This window comes from Ictidomys tridecemlineatus, chromosome 10 (assembly GCF_052094955.1).
Source record: "Ictidomys tridecemlineatus isolate mIctTri1 chromosome 10, mIctTri1.hap1, whole genome shotgun sequence".
In the NCBI taxonomy this organism is placed as follows: domain Eukaryota; kingdom Metazoa; phylum Chordata; class Mammalia; order Rodentia; family Sciuridae; genus Ictidomys; species Ictidomys tridecemlineatus.
The window spans coordinates 139,088,452-139,107,915 of record NC_135486.1 but is presented as its reverse complement, the minus strand read 5'-3'; the positions used below and the strand labels follow the sequence as shown (position 1 = coordinate 139,107,915).

The window sequence follows — 19,464 nt, the reverse complement described above, 5'->3', positions numbered from 1 at the left end:
ATAGCAGCTAGATATCTGTTACAGAAAAAAAGGTGAAACTCTCACTTGAACTCTTGGTTTTTGACAGATGTCAATGCATGCATGTGTGTACACATATATGTATACATGTGAACAGATATATATACGTATCTACAAGTGACACACACATTGATTTCCTAGCTCAGTCGGCTGAGAAAGTTTAGAAGTAGTGTCACTCCAGGGACCACGAGCATAAGGGGGATACAGACGTTGGTTTTCATGTCCCACTAGACACTAACAGGTACCACAGCTACAGGTAATACCTGACTCAAAGGGTGTAGCAGGGAGAGAACAAGTTCAGCCTGGAATACTCTGCCTTGTGGAAGATAAGGAAGTGCTGAAAGTATGGTTGGAACATGTCAAAAGGACACAACAGTCAGATGGAAGGGACCTGGCACAGGCCAAGTTAGGGATAAGTTGAACAGCAAAGAAACTGCTGATTATAACACAGTGAATAAAATAAGCATCCCTGACTTCATACTGATATAAACAAACAGGTAACTGGAAGAAAATTAGTTCTTCCATCCAGTAGAATGCAGACAGGTTAACAGAATTAGAAAACTTGTCATTTAGCAACCATGATAGTCATGTGTGATTGAGAATGATCAAGGGATGCAAAAATCAATGGGTAAGTTTGATGAGGAATATGATACTTATAGTCTCAGGGTATTTCATCATAACATTTATTAATTTCAAAAGAAAGAATAGTAACTTTAAAGAACCTGATAAACACTATTTTAACAAAGTAATCATGAACATGTGTAATGTCATCAGTATGAGACAAACTGACACCTAAAACTACTCATATGATCCACTGAAAAAGATAAATTGCCTCTGTGGGGTTTCTACCCAAAGCAATCTGAATCTTATTTTTTCCTTAAATATTTTTTAGTTGTAGATGGACAGGATACCTTTATTTAATTTATTTATTTTTATGTGGTGCTGAGGATGGAATCCAGTGCCTCACACATGCTAGGCAAGTGCTCTACCACTGAGCCACAAACCCCAGCCCCACAATCTGAATCTTATCAAGAATCCAAATCAAAGTACATTCTATTAAACAACTGGCTTATAATCTTCAAAAAAGTCAAGGTCAAAGAAAAAAAGAGCAGACTGAGAAATAGTTCCAGATTAGAGACTAAAGATATTATAGTCAAATGCTTCAGACATAAGGACACCTGCAAAAACTTGAAAACATACAGATAATGATATGGTATTAACATGAAGTTACCTGATTGAGAAAATTGTACTGTGGTTATTTAAGAGAATGTTTTTGTTAAGAACACACCATACATACTGAAATACTACACTAAAATACTTAGGAATCAAGAGATATAATGTCTTTTAGCTAGCCCAGTGAGTCAGCACAGGCCAGTAACCCCAGCATCTGAGGAGGCTGAGGCAGAAGGATCACAAACTGAAAGCCAGCCTCAGCAACTTAGTGAGAGCCTAAGCAACTTAGCAAGACCCTTTCTCAAAATAAAAAGGGGCTAGGGATGTGGCTCAGTAGTTAGGCCCCCAGGTTCAATCCCCAGGCCCCTCCCCCCAAGAGAGAGAAAAATACGGCTCACTTTCAAATAGTCTTCGAGTAGGACAGTGACAGAGACACAACCAAAGAATGAAAAGGAACCCATCAGAAGTGAAAAAGCAAATGGAACAAAATGTTTAACACAGGTGAGCCAGGCTTGGTGGTGCAGCCCCGTAATCCCAGTGACTCTGGAGGCTTAAGCAGGAGGATCACAAGTTCAAGGCCAGCCTCAGCAACTTAGTGAGGCCCTAAGCAACTTAGTGAGACCTTGTCTCAAAATAAAAAATTAAAAAAGGGCAGGGTACAGCACAGTGTTAGAATAGTAGAATGCACCTGAGTTCAATCCCCAAAACAAAACAAAACAAACAACAACAACAAACAAACAAACAGGGTGAATGGGCAAAAGGTGGGAGACCACGGGGTCGGTGTGGGGGGGTCCTCTCAGACATCTTACCATGCCAGAGCCCCCGCAGTAGTGACAATGCTGCACCTTGGTTCCAGGCTCATTCCCTTTTCCGTCGCAGCGCTCACAGGTGTCCATGATGTTCACAGTGAACTCCTTGTTGACACCCTTGGCAGCCTGATTGAAGGTTAACTCCATGATGTACTAAAGAAATCAAGGCATGACCTGTTAATGCTCTGCTTCCCAATGACCAAAGTGATGCTCTGCTATAGGAGGACACGAGGCCACTGGTCAGCACTTGTGGTTACCCTTTAACTGCTATGTTACACTTGTATACTGCCAGGTAAGAACAGGTAGGAATCACTCATCAGATCCTTCCCAAGGCCTTAGGATTTTTAAGTATGTCTTAATTTAAGTGAAAATACACTTTTCAACAAACTGAAAATGTTCACAGAAAATAATTACGACAGTTTGCATCTTGAATATCCCCCAAAGGCCCTTATGCTAAAGCCTTGGTCTCTAAGCTGGCACTACTGAAAGGTGGTATAACCTCTAAGAGGTATGGAGATTTTAGATCAGCGGGGCATGCCCTCAAAGGAAAGGCAGGCCACAGGTCTCTTCCTCTTTTTTCCCCAGGAAACATGAGGTGAACAATTTTGCTCTACCATGTACTCCCTACCATAATATGCTGCCTCACCACAGCCCAAAAACAATAGGGCCAACTGTTCATAGGCTGAAAACTTTGAAAACATGAACCAAAACAAACCTTTCCTTTTTTAAAAATTTATTGTCTCAGGTATTTTGTAACAGTAATGGAGAACTGACTAACAGCACTTAAAAAAAGATGAAATAATACATAATCATAACTTAGATCATTAAACATTTCTCCTACATCTTCAACTGTAACAATTAAGACATAAATATGAAAAGGAGAAACAGCAGTCTCCTTTGTGAACTGAGCTCCCTTAGAATAATGTGGCAGACTCCACATAAAACACACCCAAATGATGGCCCCTGATGGTCTTAGGTGCTGCCTGATTAAGCAATTGTTGAGAATATAACAAAAATAATCAGGCATAGTGGTACATGCCTATAATTCCAGTCTCTCAGGAATGTTAGGTAGGAGGATTGTAAACTCAAGCCTAGCCTCAGGAATTTAGCATGACCCAATGTCAAGCTAGGCACAGTGGCATACGCCTGTAATCCCAACTACTAAGGAGGCTGACAGGAGGACTTCAAATTTGAGGTCAGCCTCAGCAACATGGCGAGGCCCTAAGCAACTTAGCCCCATCTTAAAATAAAAAATAAAAAGGTCCGGAGATGCAACTCAATGCAAGAGAGCCCCTGGGTTCAATTCCCAGTATAAAAAATATATTAATACAAGCCAGGGTTGTGGCTCAGCAGTAAGAGCACTTGCCAAGCATGTGTGAGGCCCTGGGTTCGATCCCAGCACCACATAAACAAAATGAAGGTATTATGTCCATCTACAACAACAACAACAAAATATTAAAATACATACATACATACTCTAAATAAATAGATAGCTGGGCATGGTGGCACACACTTGTATTCCCAGCTGCTAGGGAGGCTGAGGCAGGATGATCATGAGTTCAAAACCAGCTTAGCAACTTAGTGAGCCCCTAAGCAACTAAGTGAAACCCTATCTCAAAATAAAAAGTAAAAATGGGGATGTGGCTCAGTGATAAAGCACCCCTGTGCTCAGTTGCTGGCACCAAAAAAAAAAAAAAAAAATTCCCTAAATAATATATAAATTAAAAAATAAATTTAAAAAGGCTAGAGATGCTTAGTGATACAGCACCTCCACAAGGTTCCATCCCCAGCATCAGGAAAAAAAAAACAGAACCTAGTCAAAACCTGGTGGGTGCTATTCATTGCTACCTACAGGGTTTTTCAAATGCTGGAATTATTTTCTGTCAAATAGCTGCCTCAAGATCATTTCACTTAGGTTGCTTTGCCTTTCTAAGAAATAAAGTGATAAAAATTTATGTCACACTTTAAAAGCCTAAAATTGGAATAATCCTTCAAAGTAAGGAACTTACTTCCTGAGGCTGATCAAATACACTCTGGAAATCTCCAAAGGAAGATGATGAGAATTCCCCGAAGATCTTCCTGAACAGCTCCTCAGGGTCAACGGAAGGACCTCCCCTCCAGTAGCTCTGCCCGGAACTGCTGGCCCCAGCATCAAAGCCAGCAGAGCCATAGGCATCATACTGCTTCCGCTTCACCTCGTCACTCAACACCTACAAGGAGAGGCAGAGCAAGCAGCATTTCTGGGTCTGTGGAGGCATGGGAACACAGATAAGAGCTCCACCAAGGAAAGCAGTCACAAGGCTAAAGGGCTCCATGTGCCAAAATATTCTTTGAAGTTCTCTGGATGGGGGGACAGACTGCAACTTCAGCTCCTAGAAGAGGAGAGAGATGACTGCATGGGACTCTACATGTGAAGCCTGAAGTACTTTCAAGTGTCTTATGAAAAGCCCCAGGGGTGGCCACACTGTTAAAATGCCTGTATTCATCTTCACAGAACCTCTTAGGCATCCTGAAGCTTCAGATTAATACTGCACCTCTCTTCTCAGGAGACACCCTGGTAGAGACCTTAAGCTTCCTACCCTTTATCCTACAGGACAGAAACAGGAGGAAGAGCGACAGGACAGAGAGTGCATCATTTAAGCATGCCTTCTGAGGACTATTCTGACTGCTATATTAGCACAAAGCTCTTTGGAGGGAAGCGCCACTATGGAGGGGTGGGGAAAAAATGGAGTATTCACTTTCTCTTTCTCTCTTCTGGCTTCTGGACTGAGCAGCTACCAGCTTCCTTGGCTGAAGATAGCCACTGTGTAGTTATTCAGGCCCTGATCATGTAATAAATCCCCTCTTATAAACTTTACATACTATATTGTTTCTGTTTCTCTGGGAAATCCTGACTAACACACATTAAATGTAGTTGATTACTCACTGAGCTGAGGCTGCTTTTATATAAGGATGTCTACTTCTGTGGATATATGAAACCACATGTTCAGAACCCCTTTAGGATGGTCAAAGTCTGGGGAGAAGAGACACTATCCAGTAGAATTCTACTTGGGTGATGCCCGCCTCACAGGTGTATGCTGTGCCCTCTGATTACATTTCTAGTTCTTGCATGGCAATAATGGTCTTCCACCAACCCTAAGAAGATGTCCTAAGTAGGAGAGTCATCAAACAAGGGCTGAATTAATCCAACTGGGAGGTCCCAAATTTAGCTGCAAATATAAATTGCCTGGGAAGCTTTATTAATTTGGATTATTGAACCCCATTCTTTGTTTTATCATTAATACACATTAATATACATGACAAAGTGATTTAGTGTAGGGTCACAGCCTTCACACTGGACCATATGACACTACAGGCTGTCCTGTGTACCAAAGCAAACTCTGATTCACACAGCTGAACAACAGTGACCACATGCACACTAGTCATATTACCTCATAGGCTTCTGCCAGCTGGGAGAATTTCTCCTTGGCTTTGGGATCATCTTTATTTGTGTCTGGGTGGTACTTTTTCGCAAGCTAAGAGAAAAAAAATGTAAATTAATACAAACATGAGATGGTTATTAAAACAGAACCCAAATATGAGACACTTGATAACTCTAAAGACTTATCAAGTGCTGGGCATGGTAGCACACGCCTGTAATCCCAGTGGCTCAGGAGGCACACTGGGGATGTAGCTCAGTGGTTAAGTGCCCCTAGATTTAATCCTTGTTACCATAAAAAAAAAAAAAAAAAAAAATATATATATATATATATATATATATATATATATATCAACTAACAGCAATTTTTAAAACAAGATTTAAAACATTTTTTCAATGCAATAAATGTACACATTTTCAACCACAACACATCTCTACCAAAAATTATTAACTAGTTCTTTAGAACTTGGGCACCATTGTGAAAACAAAGTGCCAAAAAGTGTATTTATGATAGACATAGTGGTGCATGCCTGTAATCCCAGCTACTTGGAAAGCTGAGGCAGAAGGATCACAAGTTTAAGGCCATCCTGGACAACTTAGTGAGACTCTGACTCACAATAAAGCAAAAAAAGGGCTGGGGGTGTAGCTCAGTGGTAAAGTGCTTGCCTAACACGCATGAGGCCCTGGGTTTGGTCCTAGTACCATCAAAAAGAAAGAGAAAAGATGTTAATCCCACATTGAACTCCTAGCTTTTATTTTATTGATAAGACCAAACCAAGAGTCTGGAACTCAACAATAGAATTTCACATTTTCTGTGTTAAGAAAGGAAATAATTCTTAAAACCCATAAACTGTTTTATCTGAATGTAAAAAATGTTTACCTAAAACTTAGATAAGTATACCTGCTAATTCAGAAAGCTCAGAATAAATTAAATTACAGAATTGGCCCTAAAAAATCTTTTTTATTTTAGGGCTGGGGTTGTACCTCAGTGGTAGAATGCTTGCCTACCATATGTGAGGCATTGGATTCAGTTCTCAGCACCGCATATAAATAAATTAATTAAACTAAAGTCTATTAACAATTGAGAAAATATTTAAATTTTTTTATTTTAATTTTTTACTGGTACAATTTAATCATATATATATATATATATATATATATATAGACACTCATTGTTACATGTTTATACATGCAAACGAGTTTTATATTTTAGAACTAGCAATTGAACCCAGAGCTTCAAGCACGCTAAGCACACTCTACCACTGAACTACACTAATAGCCTCTGGAAAAGAACTTAATTTGGACTCTTTTTTTCTAAAGCACTAATCACTACAGTACCATACACTGAAGAATGCATCCAGCAAAGTCCACTACATCACACCAACAGATTCACATAACCCATCCATGTAGCCTAAACACTGTACCAGCTGATAAAACAGACTGACATACAGACCTGGTAATAAGCTTTCTTGATCTCTTTCTGGCTGGCATTGCGGGGCACTCCTAGTATCTGGTAATAATCTTCTTTGGCCAAAGGGGTGTTTGTGTGGAAGTAGGCAGTACAAACAAAAGGGTAACTTTTTACTCCTGAAAAGGAAAAGAAAATTACTCTCGGAATGTGAGTCAGACAGCACACACCTGTGAAAGAACAAGACTGGAGATACCAGCTTGTCCCCATCCAAGCCCACTAGAGAAAAAGGCAGTATATTAAAAAATGGACAAAGCCAGTGGGTTAAAATAAATTCATACAATATCAGAGTACTGAGTGTGGTTGATTCTGATGAATTATAACATTGGTGTAATCTCATAACACCATTAGAGAAATACTAAAGATCCCAGATAAAGAGCTACCTCTGGGAGATGATTAAGAAGGGATTTAGAAGGCTGTGGATGTGGTTCAGTGGTAGAGCATTTGCCTACCATGCCTGAGGCCCTGGCTTCAATCAATAGAAGGGCGTGGGGGCTGGGAGTAAATGGTAAGGACCTCATTCATGTAGACTATAGGACCATGATGTAACTAAACCAGAGACTCTGGGTTGCGGTGAGTGATGACATACAGTGGTGGTTAGGAGATAATTAATGAGGTCCAGGAATAAGCAGAGGGCCTTATCCTGAGGGCAATAGGGAGTTACTGCAAGTATTAACAAGAAATTAGATTTTGAAGGAGATTTGGGAGACTACTTAAAATTAATAGGAGCCTAGAGAGGTAGCATACACCTGTAATTCTAGTGACACAGGTTGTGCAGGAAGAGCACACATTAGAGGTCACTCTGGCACTTTAGCAAGACCATGTCTCAAAATTTTTTTTAAAAAGGGCTGAGGTTGTGGCTCAGTAGTAGAGTGCTTGCTTAGCATGTATGAGGCACTGGGGTTTAATTCTCAGCACCACATACAAATAAATAAAGGTTCATCAACAATAAAATATTTTTTAAAAAAGAAAGAAAAGAAAAAGAAAGAATAATAAAGGCTAGGGATGTAGCTCAGTAGTAGAGTGCCCGGGGTTCAATCCCCAATACTACAAAAATAAATAAATAAATAGATGGATAGATAGATAAATTAAAATAAAATTAACAGGGGTATGGAGATGTAGTTCACTGGTAGAGCATTTGCCTAGCATCATGGGCAAGGCCTTGGGTTCAATTTCCAGTACTGTTTAAAAAAAAAAAAAAGAAAAGAAAGAAAGAAAGAAAAAACGCAATCAGAAAAGTTGAGAATATCCAGGAAAGTGTCAGGAGACGGGATGATTAGACACAAGAATGAGTAGGAAGGGTCAGAATAAAATCAGAAACAGGAAGTAAAGCTGTTTTTGTTATATCCAATATTTCTAGAATGGGAAAAGCGGACAATAAAAGTAGTAGAGGTTAGGAGGCTGTTACTGTCTCTTCAGTCAGTCTTTTTTTTTTTTTTTTAAGAGAGTGAGAGGAGAGAGAGCGCGCGAGAGAGAATTTTTAACATTTATTTTTCAGTTCTCGGCAGACACAACATCTTTGTTGGTATGTGGTGCTGAGGATCGAAGCCGGGCGGCACGAATGCCAGGCGAGCGCGCTACCGCTTGAGCCACATCCCCAGCCCTCTTCAGTCAGTCTTTTTTTTTTTTTTATTTTTATTTTTTAAAGAGAGAGTGAGAGAGAGAAGGGGACAGAGAGAGAGAGAGAATTTTAACATTTATTTATTTTTTCTTAGTTCTCGGCTGACACAACATCTTCGTTTGTATGTGGTGCTGAGGATCGAACCCGGGCCGCACGCATGCCAGGCGAGCGCGCTACCGCTTGAGCCACATCCCCAGCCCCTTCAGTCAGTCTTGAGGAGACATTGGAACTGGTTTCTCAGTGATCCTATAACCTCTTCCCTTTTCCTCAAGAGTAAGGGATTACCTTAACCATTTCCAGCTTCTCCTTCCAATGCCAAAGGCTAAGGCCAGAAGTGGCAAAGATTCTAAGCAGCTATGGATTCAACATCATCAGCAGAGTTAGAATGGGAGACATGCAAAACTGCATATGGATAAAGACAAATCACATTTCTCTATTACAAATTTGATAACACTGTTCAAAATGCATCAATGATCAGCAATCATTTAAAGAGTTTAAGCCGGGTGCAGTGGCACATGCTTGTAATCCCAGGGGCTCAGAAGGCTGAGGCAGGGGGATTGGGATCGAGAGCATCAGCAATGATGAGGCACTAAGCAACTCAGTGACACCCTGTCATAAATAAAATACAAAAAAAGGGCTGGGGATGTGACCCTGTGATCGAGTGCCTCCGAGTTAAATCCCTGGTACCCAAAACAAGAACAACAACAACAACAACAACAAAAAATCCTGACATTATAAATGTGAGAAAACCCTAAAAATGACCATTTTGTTCATACTGAGAAAACAGCATGACATTTTTTCAAATAATTCTCAAAAAACCTGAACAAACTACTGCTCCATCCAGGAATACGACAGGAAGAGAATTTTAAAATGTCTTCACTGGATTAAACTCACTCCCAATCTCTTGTTCTCTGCTACATTCCCAGTGCCTGAAATGATGGCTGACATAGGGTAGCCTCAACAAATATCTGCCTATGAATTAATTTTCAGAGTTAAGACAGGATCAAAGAGATTAAATAATACACCCAGGTCACACACTTTTCGGGAGGAAAGTCTGTTCAAAACCCATGCTTTTTTTTTTTTTTTTAATGCTGCATAACATAATCACAATTCCTGATATTTTAGTAACTACCTATTATGTAACTGGTACATAATTGGCCCCCAATAGGAAATTATCTTATTAAATTTTCCAGTAAGAGCTTTTTTCCTCCTCCTTTTTCTGGGAACTGAACATCAAACCCAGGAGTATTTTAGCACTAAGCTATATGCCCAGCCCACTTTTTTTAACTTTTTAATTTTAAGACAGCGTCTTGCTCAATTGCTCAGGATAGCCTCAAACTTGCAATTCTCCTGCCTCAGGATCCAGAGTTGCTGGGATTGTAGGCATGCACTAAATCCCAGTCAGCCAAGGTTCCTTAATCTTACTTATAAATTTATAGATAACTTACAATTCCCAAATTCTAGAGGACACAAAACAACTATCATAATTCAAGAATATAAAAGGTTGCTCAATGCTTCCCTCCTTCCCTTTCACTAAAACTGAAGTCATCCAATGCACAGCATACGAAAACATCATGGCTAAGCACTTTAAGTCTTAATACACATTAATTTGATGTAATCTCTGGCAATTAAGAAGATGCTAGGTTTAAATCAAAGTCTAATGCTTTTTAGCTTTGTGACTTTCTACAAGTTGTTTAGCATCTAAGCCTCAATTTTTCTATAAAATGGAATGGTAACAGTGCTTATCAATAAGGCAATATGATGGAAACATGGTAAAGTGCTCATATATGTCAGAATGTGTTATTGCAATCACTGTCTAAAGAACTTCTTAAGAACATATTCTTAAAAAAGACTATTAACGTGTCCTTTAATTTACATCATGTGGTGGGAAGGGTATGAGCTATGGATATGACAACTTTGAGACAACTAACTTCACGATCTTGGTCGGGGTCAATTCCTGATAGTGCCTGTTGTTAAAATGGGGATGAAGATCTGCATATTGCAGGGCTGTTGAGTGACTAGCACTCATCGAATGGCAGTTGCCTCCTGCTTTCTCCTACAAGTAAAAGGTGCAGAGATACAGAAGGAATAGAGCAAGGGAGCCGCAGAGCCGAGAAATGTTGACAGAGGTGAAGGTTCATGGCCTTCGGGGCGGTTCATCACCCCGAACTCCGTGCAGTTCTTCCCCCTAGACGGCTATAGAGAGCCACCGGGGCCTCTCTGCCTCCCACTTGCCTGTCTCCCCACTAATTCCGCACCCAAGTCGGAAGACACCTCCACCCTGCTCCCCTCACCCGGAGCGAGGCGAGTCACTCATTGCTAGTTCCTGGAGCCACAATTCGAGCGCAGGAGCCTGACCTCACCTGTGAGGCTGACACCGGGTCTCAATGTCAGCAGCGCCCGGGGGCCGCGAGCGCCCAAGGAAGGCGCGAAGGCGAGGACGCTCAGCTTGCGGCCCAGAGACGCCCCCACCACACCCTCCCGCGGCGGTCGGGCCCCTCTCCCCGCTGCAGCCAGCAGCCGCGGGTTCCCCACGGCTACCAGAAACCAGCGTGTGGAACACCGCGCCGCCATCTTGGCCCGGGGACACTGCGCCTGCGCCGGCCGGCTCAAGGAGGCCTCGCAGGACGGCGCTTCCGGGGACGGGGCCTCCACGCGCACGCAGGGACGCACGCGTTGCGCACGCGCAGCCTCCCTGGCTCGCCTTGCTGATAGCCCATGCCGGCTGGAGCTTTGCTTTGAAGATGCTGTCAGGCACACTTGCCCAGGAGAATCCAGTCATTTTGTGCTGGACGATCAAGGACTGCACTTTGCCTGTGAGCAACGTGGCTGAGCGCAGCGATTGTAACTGGCCTGAGGATTCTGGCCAGGAGGGGAACTACAAGTCCCTGCAGGCTACGCGGCCTTAGGTCGCGCGGATCCCAGCATGCAGCGCGCGGCTGCCTTCGGCTGACCCTGAAGCTCGCGTCTCTGAGCGTGTGGGTCGCTCAGGCAGCCCCGCCTCCCAGAACCTGCGAGCTGGACTGCGAGAGTTCTGCTCTTGCTAAGCATAGTTGCCTTCTCCAAAAATGTAGCGAACTTGCTGATGATTCAGAATGATAGCCGAGCTCCCCCAAAATGAGTTTAATAAACCTTGTGAACACCCATTGTCTCGTGCATCCGCGGTTTTATGCACTTTGTAGAATGCTGGGGATAGGGAGATGAATGTCACACCATCCCTGCCCTGGAAGAGCAAACCTCACTGGAGACGGACTCCGCCGGGGCGCGGTGGCACCCGCCTGTAATCTCAACGGCTCAGGAAGTTGAACCAGGAGGATCTCAAGTTCAAGGCCAGCCTCTGCAATTTATCGAGGCCCTGTCTCAAAAAATTAAAAGGACTGGGATGTGACTCAGCAGTTAAGCGCTCCTGGGTTCAATTCCCAGTTTAAAAAAAAAAAAAGCGTGGGAGTCCTGAGGTTGGTAAAGTGGCCCCGTTAAATCCCCAGTCCCCTCTCCCAGAAAAAGAGAGAGAGAGAGACGCGTACTCCTTGATAAGTAATACAAGTAACAGTGTACTAAAAGCTATTCTAGGTGTATACAGGTAAGGAGTCATTCTGGGGAAGTTGGATTCAACTGTCAAGGCCTTCTGAGAGGTAATGTTTGAATTGGACTTTGATAAAAAGTGCATCTGGTAGGGATAAAGTAATACAAGGGCAAGAATTTAAATATCTAATGTCGGAGATGCAAAAGTGTTTGCTTAAACCCTAAAGTCAGGGTTTGCAAATAGACAGGAGGCTAGAAAGGTAGACCTGCCTGATAAGTTGCAAGGAAGTTTCAACTTGCATTCTTCCAAGACCATCACCTCACCAAGCAATAGGAAGGGAACCTAAGGGTTCATCAATGGGTTTAGGAAGATCACTGCTCCCCCTGCTCTCTACCCCCAGTATTGTACAGAATAGTTTTGTGTATGTGGATCTTTCTTTCTTTCTTCCTTCCTTCCTTCCTTCCTTCCTTCCTTCCTTCCTTCCTTCCTTTCCTTCCTTTCCTTCCTTTCCTTCCTTTCCTTCCTTTCCTTCCTTTCTTTCCTTTCTTCCCTCCTCCCTCCCTTCTTCCTTCCTTTTTTCTTCTTTTTGTCCACCAAGGATTGAACCCAGGGAGAACCACATCTACCAGAGATCCACATCCCCAGCCCATTTTTTATTTTGAGACAGGGTCTTGCTAAGTTGCTGAGCCTGTCCTTGAACTTGTGATCCTCCTGCCTCAGCCTCCAAAGTCGCTGGAATTACAGGTGTGCACCACCACACCTGGTTAGGCTTGATTCTTTTTTTTTTTTTTAATATTTATTTTTTATTTTTTGGTGGACACAACATCTTTGTTTGCATGTGGTGCTGAGGATCCAACCCCGGCTGCACGTATGCCAGGCAACCGCCTCTTCCGCTTGAGCCACATCCCCAGCCCTAGGCTTGATTCTTAAGAAGAATCTGAGAAGAGTCTTGTCAGGGAGGGGTTGGAGGAAGAAGCAGAGATGGATAGATACTGGGGATTGAAATCAGGGCCTCATATATGCTAGGCGATCTCTCTGCTACCGAGCTATACCCCCAGTCCTGGACATCCAAATGGAAGGCATTCGGGCTTTTTCTCTGCCTCTAGAGGAGTCTGGCCTATGGTTTTCGGTTTGTTTGTTTGGGGATACTGGAGATTGAACCCAGGGGTACTTAAACACTGAGCCACATCCCCAGACCTTTTTATATATTTTAATAGAGATAGGGTCTCGCTGAGTTGCTAAATGCCTTGCTAAGTTGCTGAGACTGGCTTTGAACTTGCAATCCTCCTGCCTCAGCCTCCTAAGCCACTCAGATTACAGGTGTGTATCACCTCACCTGGCTGACCTGTTTTTTGACTGTTGTTGGGGTACAGAACAGATACTTTTTATTTTTATTACTTATTTATTTTATTAATTAAATACTAAGAATTGGGAAAAAAAAAGAATTGAACCCAGGGGCACTTTACCACTGTACTATATCACCGCCCTTTTTATTTTTTGAGACAGGATATCACTGAATTTCTCAGAGCATCAGTAATGTTGCCAAGTTTGGTCTTGAACTTGCAATCCTCCTGCCTCAGCTTTCCAAGTTACTGGGATTACAGGTATATGCCATCACCCCTGAAAGAGCAGATATTTTTTTAATTGTTGATAGATCTTTATTTATTTATTTATTTAAATGTGGTGCTGAGAATCGAACCCAGTGCCTCACACATGCCAGGCAAGTGCTCTACCACTGAGCCCCAGTCCCAGCCCCAACAGATACTTTTTAAATAATTCCCCAACCAAGCTAATGAACCCAATTAATGAGCAGGTTTGGGGAGAATGATAAGTTATTATTTGGGCTTATAATGTTTGAGATGTTTGACTGTCCTATTTTAGGCAATATGTATATGATTATGGAGAAATCTGAAAGCTGTAATGTGCTAAGAATAACTTCTTTACAGTTCACAATTCTTCTTTTTCTTTTTTGGTACTGGGAATTGAACTCAAGGGCACTCGACCACTGAGCCACATCCCCAGCCCTATTTTGTATTTTATTTAGAGACAGGGTCTTCCTGAGTTGCTTAGCACCTTGTTGTTTAGGCTGGCTTTGAACTGGCAATCCTCCTTCCTCAGCCTCCCAAGCCACTGGGATTACAGGAGTGTGCCGCCACACCTGGCTTCTTATTATCATTTTTTTTTGATACAGGGATTGAATCCAGGGGTCCTAAAATACTTGAGCCACATCCCCAGCCCACCTCCCCATTTTTTTAGTTTAATAAATAAATACCTTTATTTTACTTGTTTATGTTTATGCAGTGCTAAGGATCAAACCCAGTGCCCACACATGCCAGATGAGTGCTCTACCACAGAGCCATCCCAGCACCGCCCAGCCCTTTTTATATTTTATTTAGAGACAGGGTGTCACTATCACAGGAAAGTAGGGAGCTGAAACTCCTAACCTCGATTCTTGTGTTCTGATGAAAGAAGATTTAATGTCAGACACTAAAAATCACGAAAGGGAACTTTATTAGAAGTGAATGTGAGGTGAAAATACAGTAAAAGAAAAGTGAGCATTAAGCAAAAAGTACTATCAAGGTAAAGAGTGGGCTATCTCCAAGCAGAGAAGGACAAAGGAGACAATGCCGTCCCAATTTTATTACTGTTTGATGTTTACCAGGACAACTGGGTACCACCTTCTATACTCTTTGCCAACCAGGTGTTCCACTCTTCCTTCACATCAGGTGGTGGAGGAGTTTTTTACCTTCGTTGGTCATCTCTAAAACTGTCATGGTAGCCATCCTATTTAAGGGGGCTTCATCTACAAGTCAATCCCATGTTAATGTGGGCACTAGGATAAATCACTGGTCAGAAGTTACCTTAGGGGCTGGGGATGTGGCTCAAGCGGTAGCGCGCTTGTCTAGCATGCGTGCGGCCCGGGTTCGATCCTCAGCACCACATACCAACAAAGATGTTGTGTCCGCCGAGAACTAAGAAATAAATATTAAAAATTCTCTCTCTCTCTCTCTCTCTCTCTCTCCTCTCTCACTCTCTCTTAAAAAAAAAATTTTCTCTCTCCTCTCTCACTCTCTCTTAAAAAAATAAAAAATAAAAAAGGTTTTTTAGAAAAAAAAAAAAAAAGAAGTTACCTTAGTGCACCTGTGCTACTAAAGGAGTCTTCCTCTCCAGATAAATGGAGGCACCTTTAGCCATAATTCCTAGCTTCATGTCAATATCAATGGACCCTATCAAAAGTTAATTCCATTAATCCTTTTCTCTTGACATGTTTCCCGATTAGCTCCTTTTGCTTCTATTTCTTTTCTACAAATTAACTACCATACTTTGCTTTCTTGTTTAGTTTGGAAGTAGTTTAAATAAGACCCTTAAATAATTTAAAGTACACCTGTGACCTTGGCTGCATCTTACCGCTTATTACTAGCTACTACCTAACATCAGTAAGTTGCTTAGGGCCTCACTGAGTTGCTGAAGCTGGCTTTGAACTCAGGATCCTCCTGCCTCTGCTTCCTGAGCTGCTGGATTACAGTCATGTGCCACCACGCCCAGTTCTTTTAACATTTTATATTTCAATATGATCAGAACTCTGTGAGGCAGGTAGGAAAGATTATTTTCTTCTCCTTTTTTTTTTTTTCCTGGTACTGGGAATTGATCTCAGGGATACTCAACCACTAAACCACATCCCTAGACCTTTTTGTATTTTATTTAGAGACAGGGTCTCAATGAGTTTCTTAGTGCTTTGCTTTTGCTGAGGCTGGCTTTGAACTTGCGATTCTCCTGCTTCAACCTTCCAAGCCACTAGGATTACAGGAGTGTACCACCGTGCCTGGCGAAAAGACTATTTTCTCTAGTGGACACTCCATCCAAATACAATAAATTCTGAAAGATGTAAAGATTTGTTCAAGGTCACATGGCCAGTAACACCTAAGACCAGGTCCTCTAACCATGAAAACATGGCTCTTTCCTGTAAACCATGTGGCCTGTCATATCATTAGTTCTTAGTTGCCTAGCCCTTGATAATTTACAAAATATTTTCTCATGTTTCATTTCATTTGATTCTCCCAAGAGGGAGGCAGGACAAATATTTATTGTCACCCTTGTGTAGGAACTGTTGCCCTGCCTTCCAAAGCCTTCAACTGGGACAGGATACAAATTGTCCATCTCAGGCCTGTTGCCAAAGACTGGGAGGAGCACATGGACCACATCTCCCCACATTCCCAGGCAGAGTAAGCCTCCTCTCCCTGTGCCCTGTGTTCTCCATTCTGAATTCCCCCAATCTTGAGCTTTAAGGAGAAATAAAAATTGCTTACAGAGAGCACGCAAGGCAGCAAGCACATCCCTTCATGCACTCTTCATTTCCCTAGACCAGTAATTCCACCAGGTCCTCTTCCGATCACATCTGTCTTTACATCTGAACACACTGGTAGACCTCCTGGGTGCGGGTTAAAGGTAAAGAAAATGAGTGTCTATTCCATGATTTCTTGCTGAAACCACTGACCATTTGAGGTTAAATGGGAGTGAGCAAGTCCATGATGTCATTTGGCTGCAACCCTCCCATGAGTGAGGAGCCCTTCCAGGGAGGGCACACTCTTCCTGAGGCTATAAAGGCTAGCTCAGGCCAGGCATGGTGGCACATACCTGTAATAATCCCAGCAGCTCCAGGGCTGAAGCATGAGGATTCCAAGTTCAAGACCAGCCTCAGCAATTTAGTGAGGCATTAAGCAACTCATTAAGACCCTGTCTCAAAATTAAAAAATAAAAGGGTTGAGGATGTGGCTCAGTGCTTAAGTGTCCCTGGGTTCAATCCATAGTACCCCCCCCCCAAAAAAAAGGGAAAAGATGGACTGGGGATATGGCTCAAGCGGTAGCACGCTCCCCTGGCATGCGTGCGGCTCGGGTTCGATCCTCAGCACCACATTCAAACAAAGATGTTGTGTCCGCCAAAAACTAAAAAATAAATATTAAAAAAATTTCAAAAAAAAAAAAAAAAAAGGAAAAGAAAAAGCTAGCTCAGAATTTTTCTAATGTTAGCATTTCCTTTCTTCCTTAAGAGACTGTGGGACAATCCCAAAAGGGTTAAAATGTGTGGTACAGATGTTCTGGGTCATGATATCTACAGTGGGCACAGATAAATCCCTACAGATGTTATGAGTCCTTGCCTCATTCACCCGGGATGGCTTTGAACTGACAATGAACACAATACCATTGGGATCACCATCTACCATTCTTTACTTTTTTTTTTTTTAATTGTACTGGAGATTGAATCTAGGGGCACTTAACCACTGAGCAACATCCCTAGACCTTTTTTTTATTTTTTATTTTAAGACAAGGCCTCGCTAAATTGCTGAGACTGGTCTCAAATTTGTGATCCTCCTGCTTCAGTCTCCTGAGTTGATGGGATTACAGATATATGCCATCATGCCTAGCTTACACAATTTTAAAAATATATTTAGTTGTAAAATTATTAATTTCTGAGATAACTACATGTATCTCTCTTCACCAGATCCTGAAGTGAATAAGGTGTGGTTTAAGTATAAAACATCTTCAATGTGTGTATTAGTAAAAAAAATAAGTTCAGAGGCAGATAAATAGACTTAAGGAATCTGTGATTTACCCTGATGCTGGCTTTATCCATCTCTCTCTCTCACAAAAACTCTGATTTATGGAAACCACTAAATTTTTTCCTTTCTATTTTTTTAAACCCACTGATTTTAAGGGGATACCATACCCGAAACATTGTTGGCATCACAGTTTAAAATTAGGATATAAAGCCTGGGGACATAGCTCAGTGGTAGAGTATGCACCTAGCATGTGCAAGGCCCTGGGTTCAATTCCTCTAGCTTCAAAATAAATAAAATTAGAATGTGTCCTAAGACTTAAGCTTTTGTGCAGATTGTTTGTTCTTGTCTTCCTTTTTGGTCCCTTCTCTTCTGTTAATGTTCCTTTAATTGGATGACATGTTTTGGGGTTTACCAGAAGGAGAACTTCCCATAATGGACTCCCAAATTCTGGTTCACTATTAATTATTCTCAGTTTTTGTTTTGCTTTGGTATTTACTGGGGTTTGAGCCAAGGGCTTGACTCATTCTAGGCTCTTTACCACTAAGCTATAGCCCTAGCTCTTTTATTTTTTAAAAATTTGAACAGGATGAGTTGCCCTGGCTTCCCTGAGCTTGCAATCCTCTTGCCTCAGCCTTCCAGTAGTTGAGATCACAGGCGTGTACCACCATTTATTAATTATTCATGACAAGGATCTAGGGAAGATGGCGGCGAAGGGAGTGCATCACCCCAGTGCGCCGCGTCACTGAGCGGGAGAAAGACGAGGTGAAACGGCTGAAGGCTATCTTGTTGGGAATTTCCAGTGAAATTGAGGTGCTCCAGAATCTAGTGGACAGATTTCCATCGTGCGAGGTTCGGCTTCGGGAGCTCGATTTCTCCGCACGGAGGGTCGCATTGCCTGATCGGCGATCGCCCCACAGCTGGAGTCTGTGGCGTGCACTGGGAAGCAGTGAGGTGTGAGGTGCCGGAGTGGGGGTGCAGCGATACGGATTTGGGGGGCTCCCGCCAGTGGTACAATGGCCGCGCTTAGTGCTGAGTTCCAGCTTTGAGACAGAGGAGAGAAGCAGTTCAGTTCAGTTCCCAACACCGGTCGGACCACGGAGGAGGTCAGCAGCCGCCATCTTTGATAGATGATGTAATCATCCCTGTTTTCTACTGATCTCAGCTCATTCAGCTACAGAACAGGTGATTTCAGGCTGGTATTTGCCTGCGTCTCGCAGACAGATAGCTCAGGCTTGGGGCTGGAGAACCTGTGGAGAATACTCCTGGGGGCTCGTTCTTGGCAAGGCGTGCGCTGGGCTCTGAGCGTCCGGATTCTGGTTCCCGGGGCTAACTTGGCCCAGGGCTGGGGAACCTGCGGAGACTGCCTGTGGAGGCCAGCTCCAAGTGGAGCGTGCGCTGAGCTTGGGGCGACTGTCTGACTCCCAGAACAGTTTTGGCCTGGGGCTGGGGAACCCGTGGGGGTCGCTCCTTGGAGCCAGTTCCCAGCGGAGAGTGCGTTGGGATCGTAGAGGCCGGGTTCTGGCTCCCAAAGCTGCTTTGGCCCAGGGCTGGGGAACCTGCGGTGACTGCTTCTCAGTCCAGGTCCTGCTGGGTGCTGTGGGGGCCATGGGGGCAGAGTGGAGCTGCCGCCTGCGCCCAGAGCAGGCCAAGTGACCCGCCGGCGTGGTATCACGACACCCCAACTGCAGCTGGGGCCGAAGAGAGTAGCCGCCCACGCCTAGAATAGGACCAGCGACCCCACGGCGCGGTAGCCAAGTAACTTCATTTGGAGTAGGGGCTGTGCAGAGCTGCCGTCTGAGCCTGCAGGGTAGGCAGACCTGCGACCCACTGGCAAGACAGGCCCGGTAGCCTGCCAGCGTGGTGGACACGTAGCACC

At 43.2% G+C, this 19,464-nt stretch overlaps 1 protein-coding gene across 2 annotated transcripts in view; it reads right to left on the bottom strand.

Moving 5' to 3' along the window:
- Positions 1–11,113, bottom strand: part of Dnaja3 (DnaJ heat shock protein family (Hsp40) member A3) — a 31,189-nt gene extending 20,076 nt beyond the window's left edge. Inside the window, exons 1-5 of one of the 2 annotated variants that reach the window (XM_005337731.5) lie at positions 10,871–11,113; positions 6,872–7,005; positions 5,432–5,515; positions 4,010–4,210; positions 2,001–2,153 (exon numbers count right to left, since the gene is read on the bottom strand). In XM_005337731.5, coding sequence (XP_005337788.1) covers positions 2,001–2,153; positions 4,010–4,210; positions 5,432–5,515; positions 6,872–7,005; positions 10,871–11,081 — 783 coding nt within the window. In that variant the 5' untranslated portion in view covers positions 11,082–11,113. The remainder of the gene's footprint in view (positions 1–2,000; positions 2,154–4,009; positions 4,211–5,431; positions 5,516–6,871; positions 7,006–10,870) is intronic. The other variant, XM_013364052.4, reaches the window with a different exon arrangement.
- Between the last annotated feature and the right edge of the window lie 8,351 nt (positions 11,114–19,464).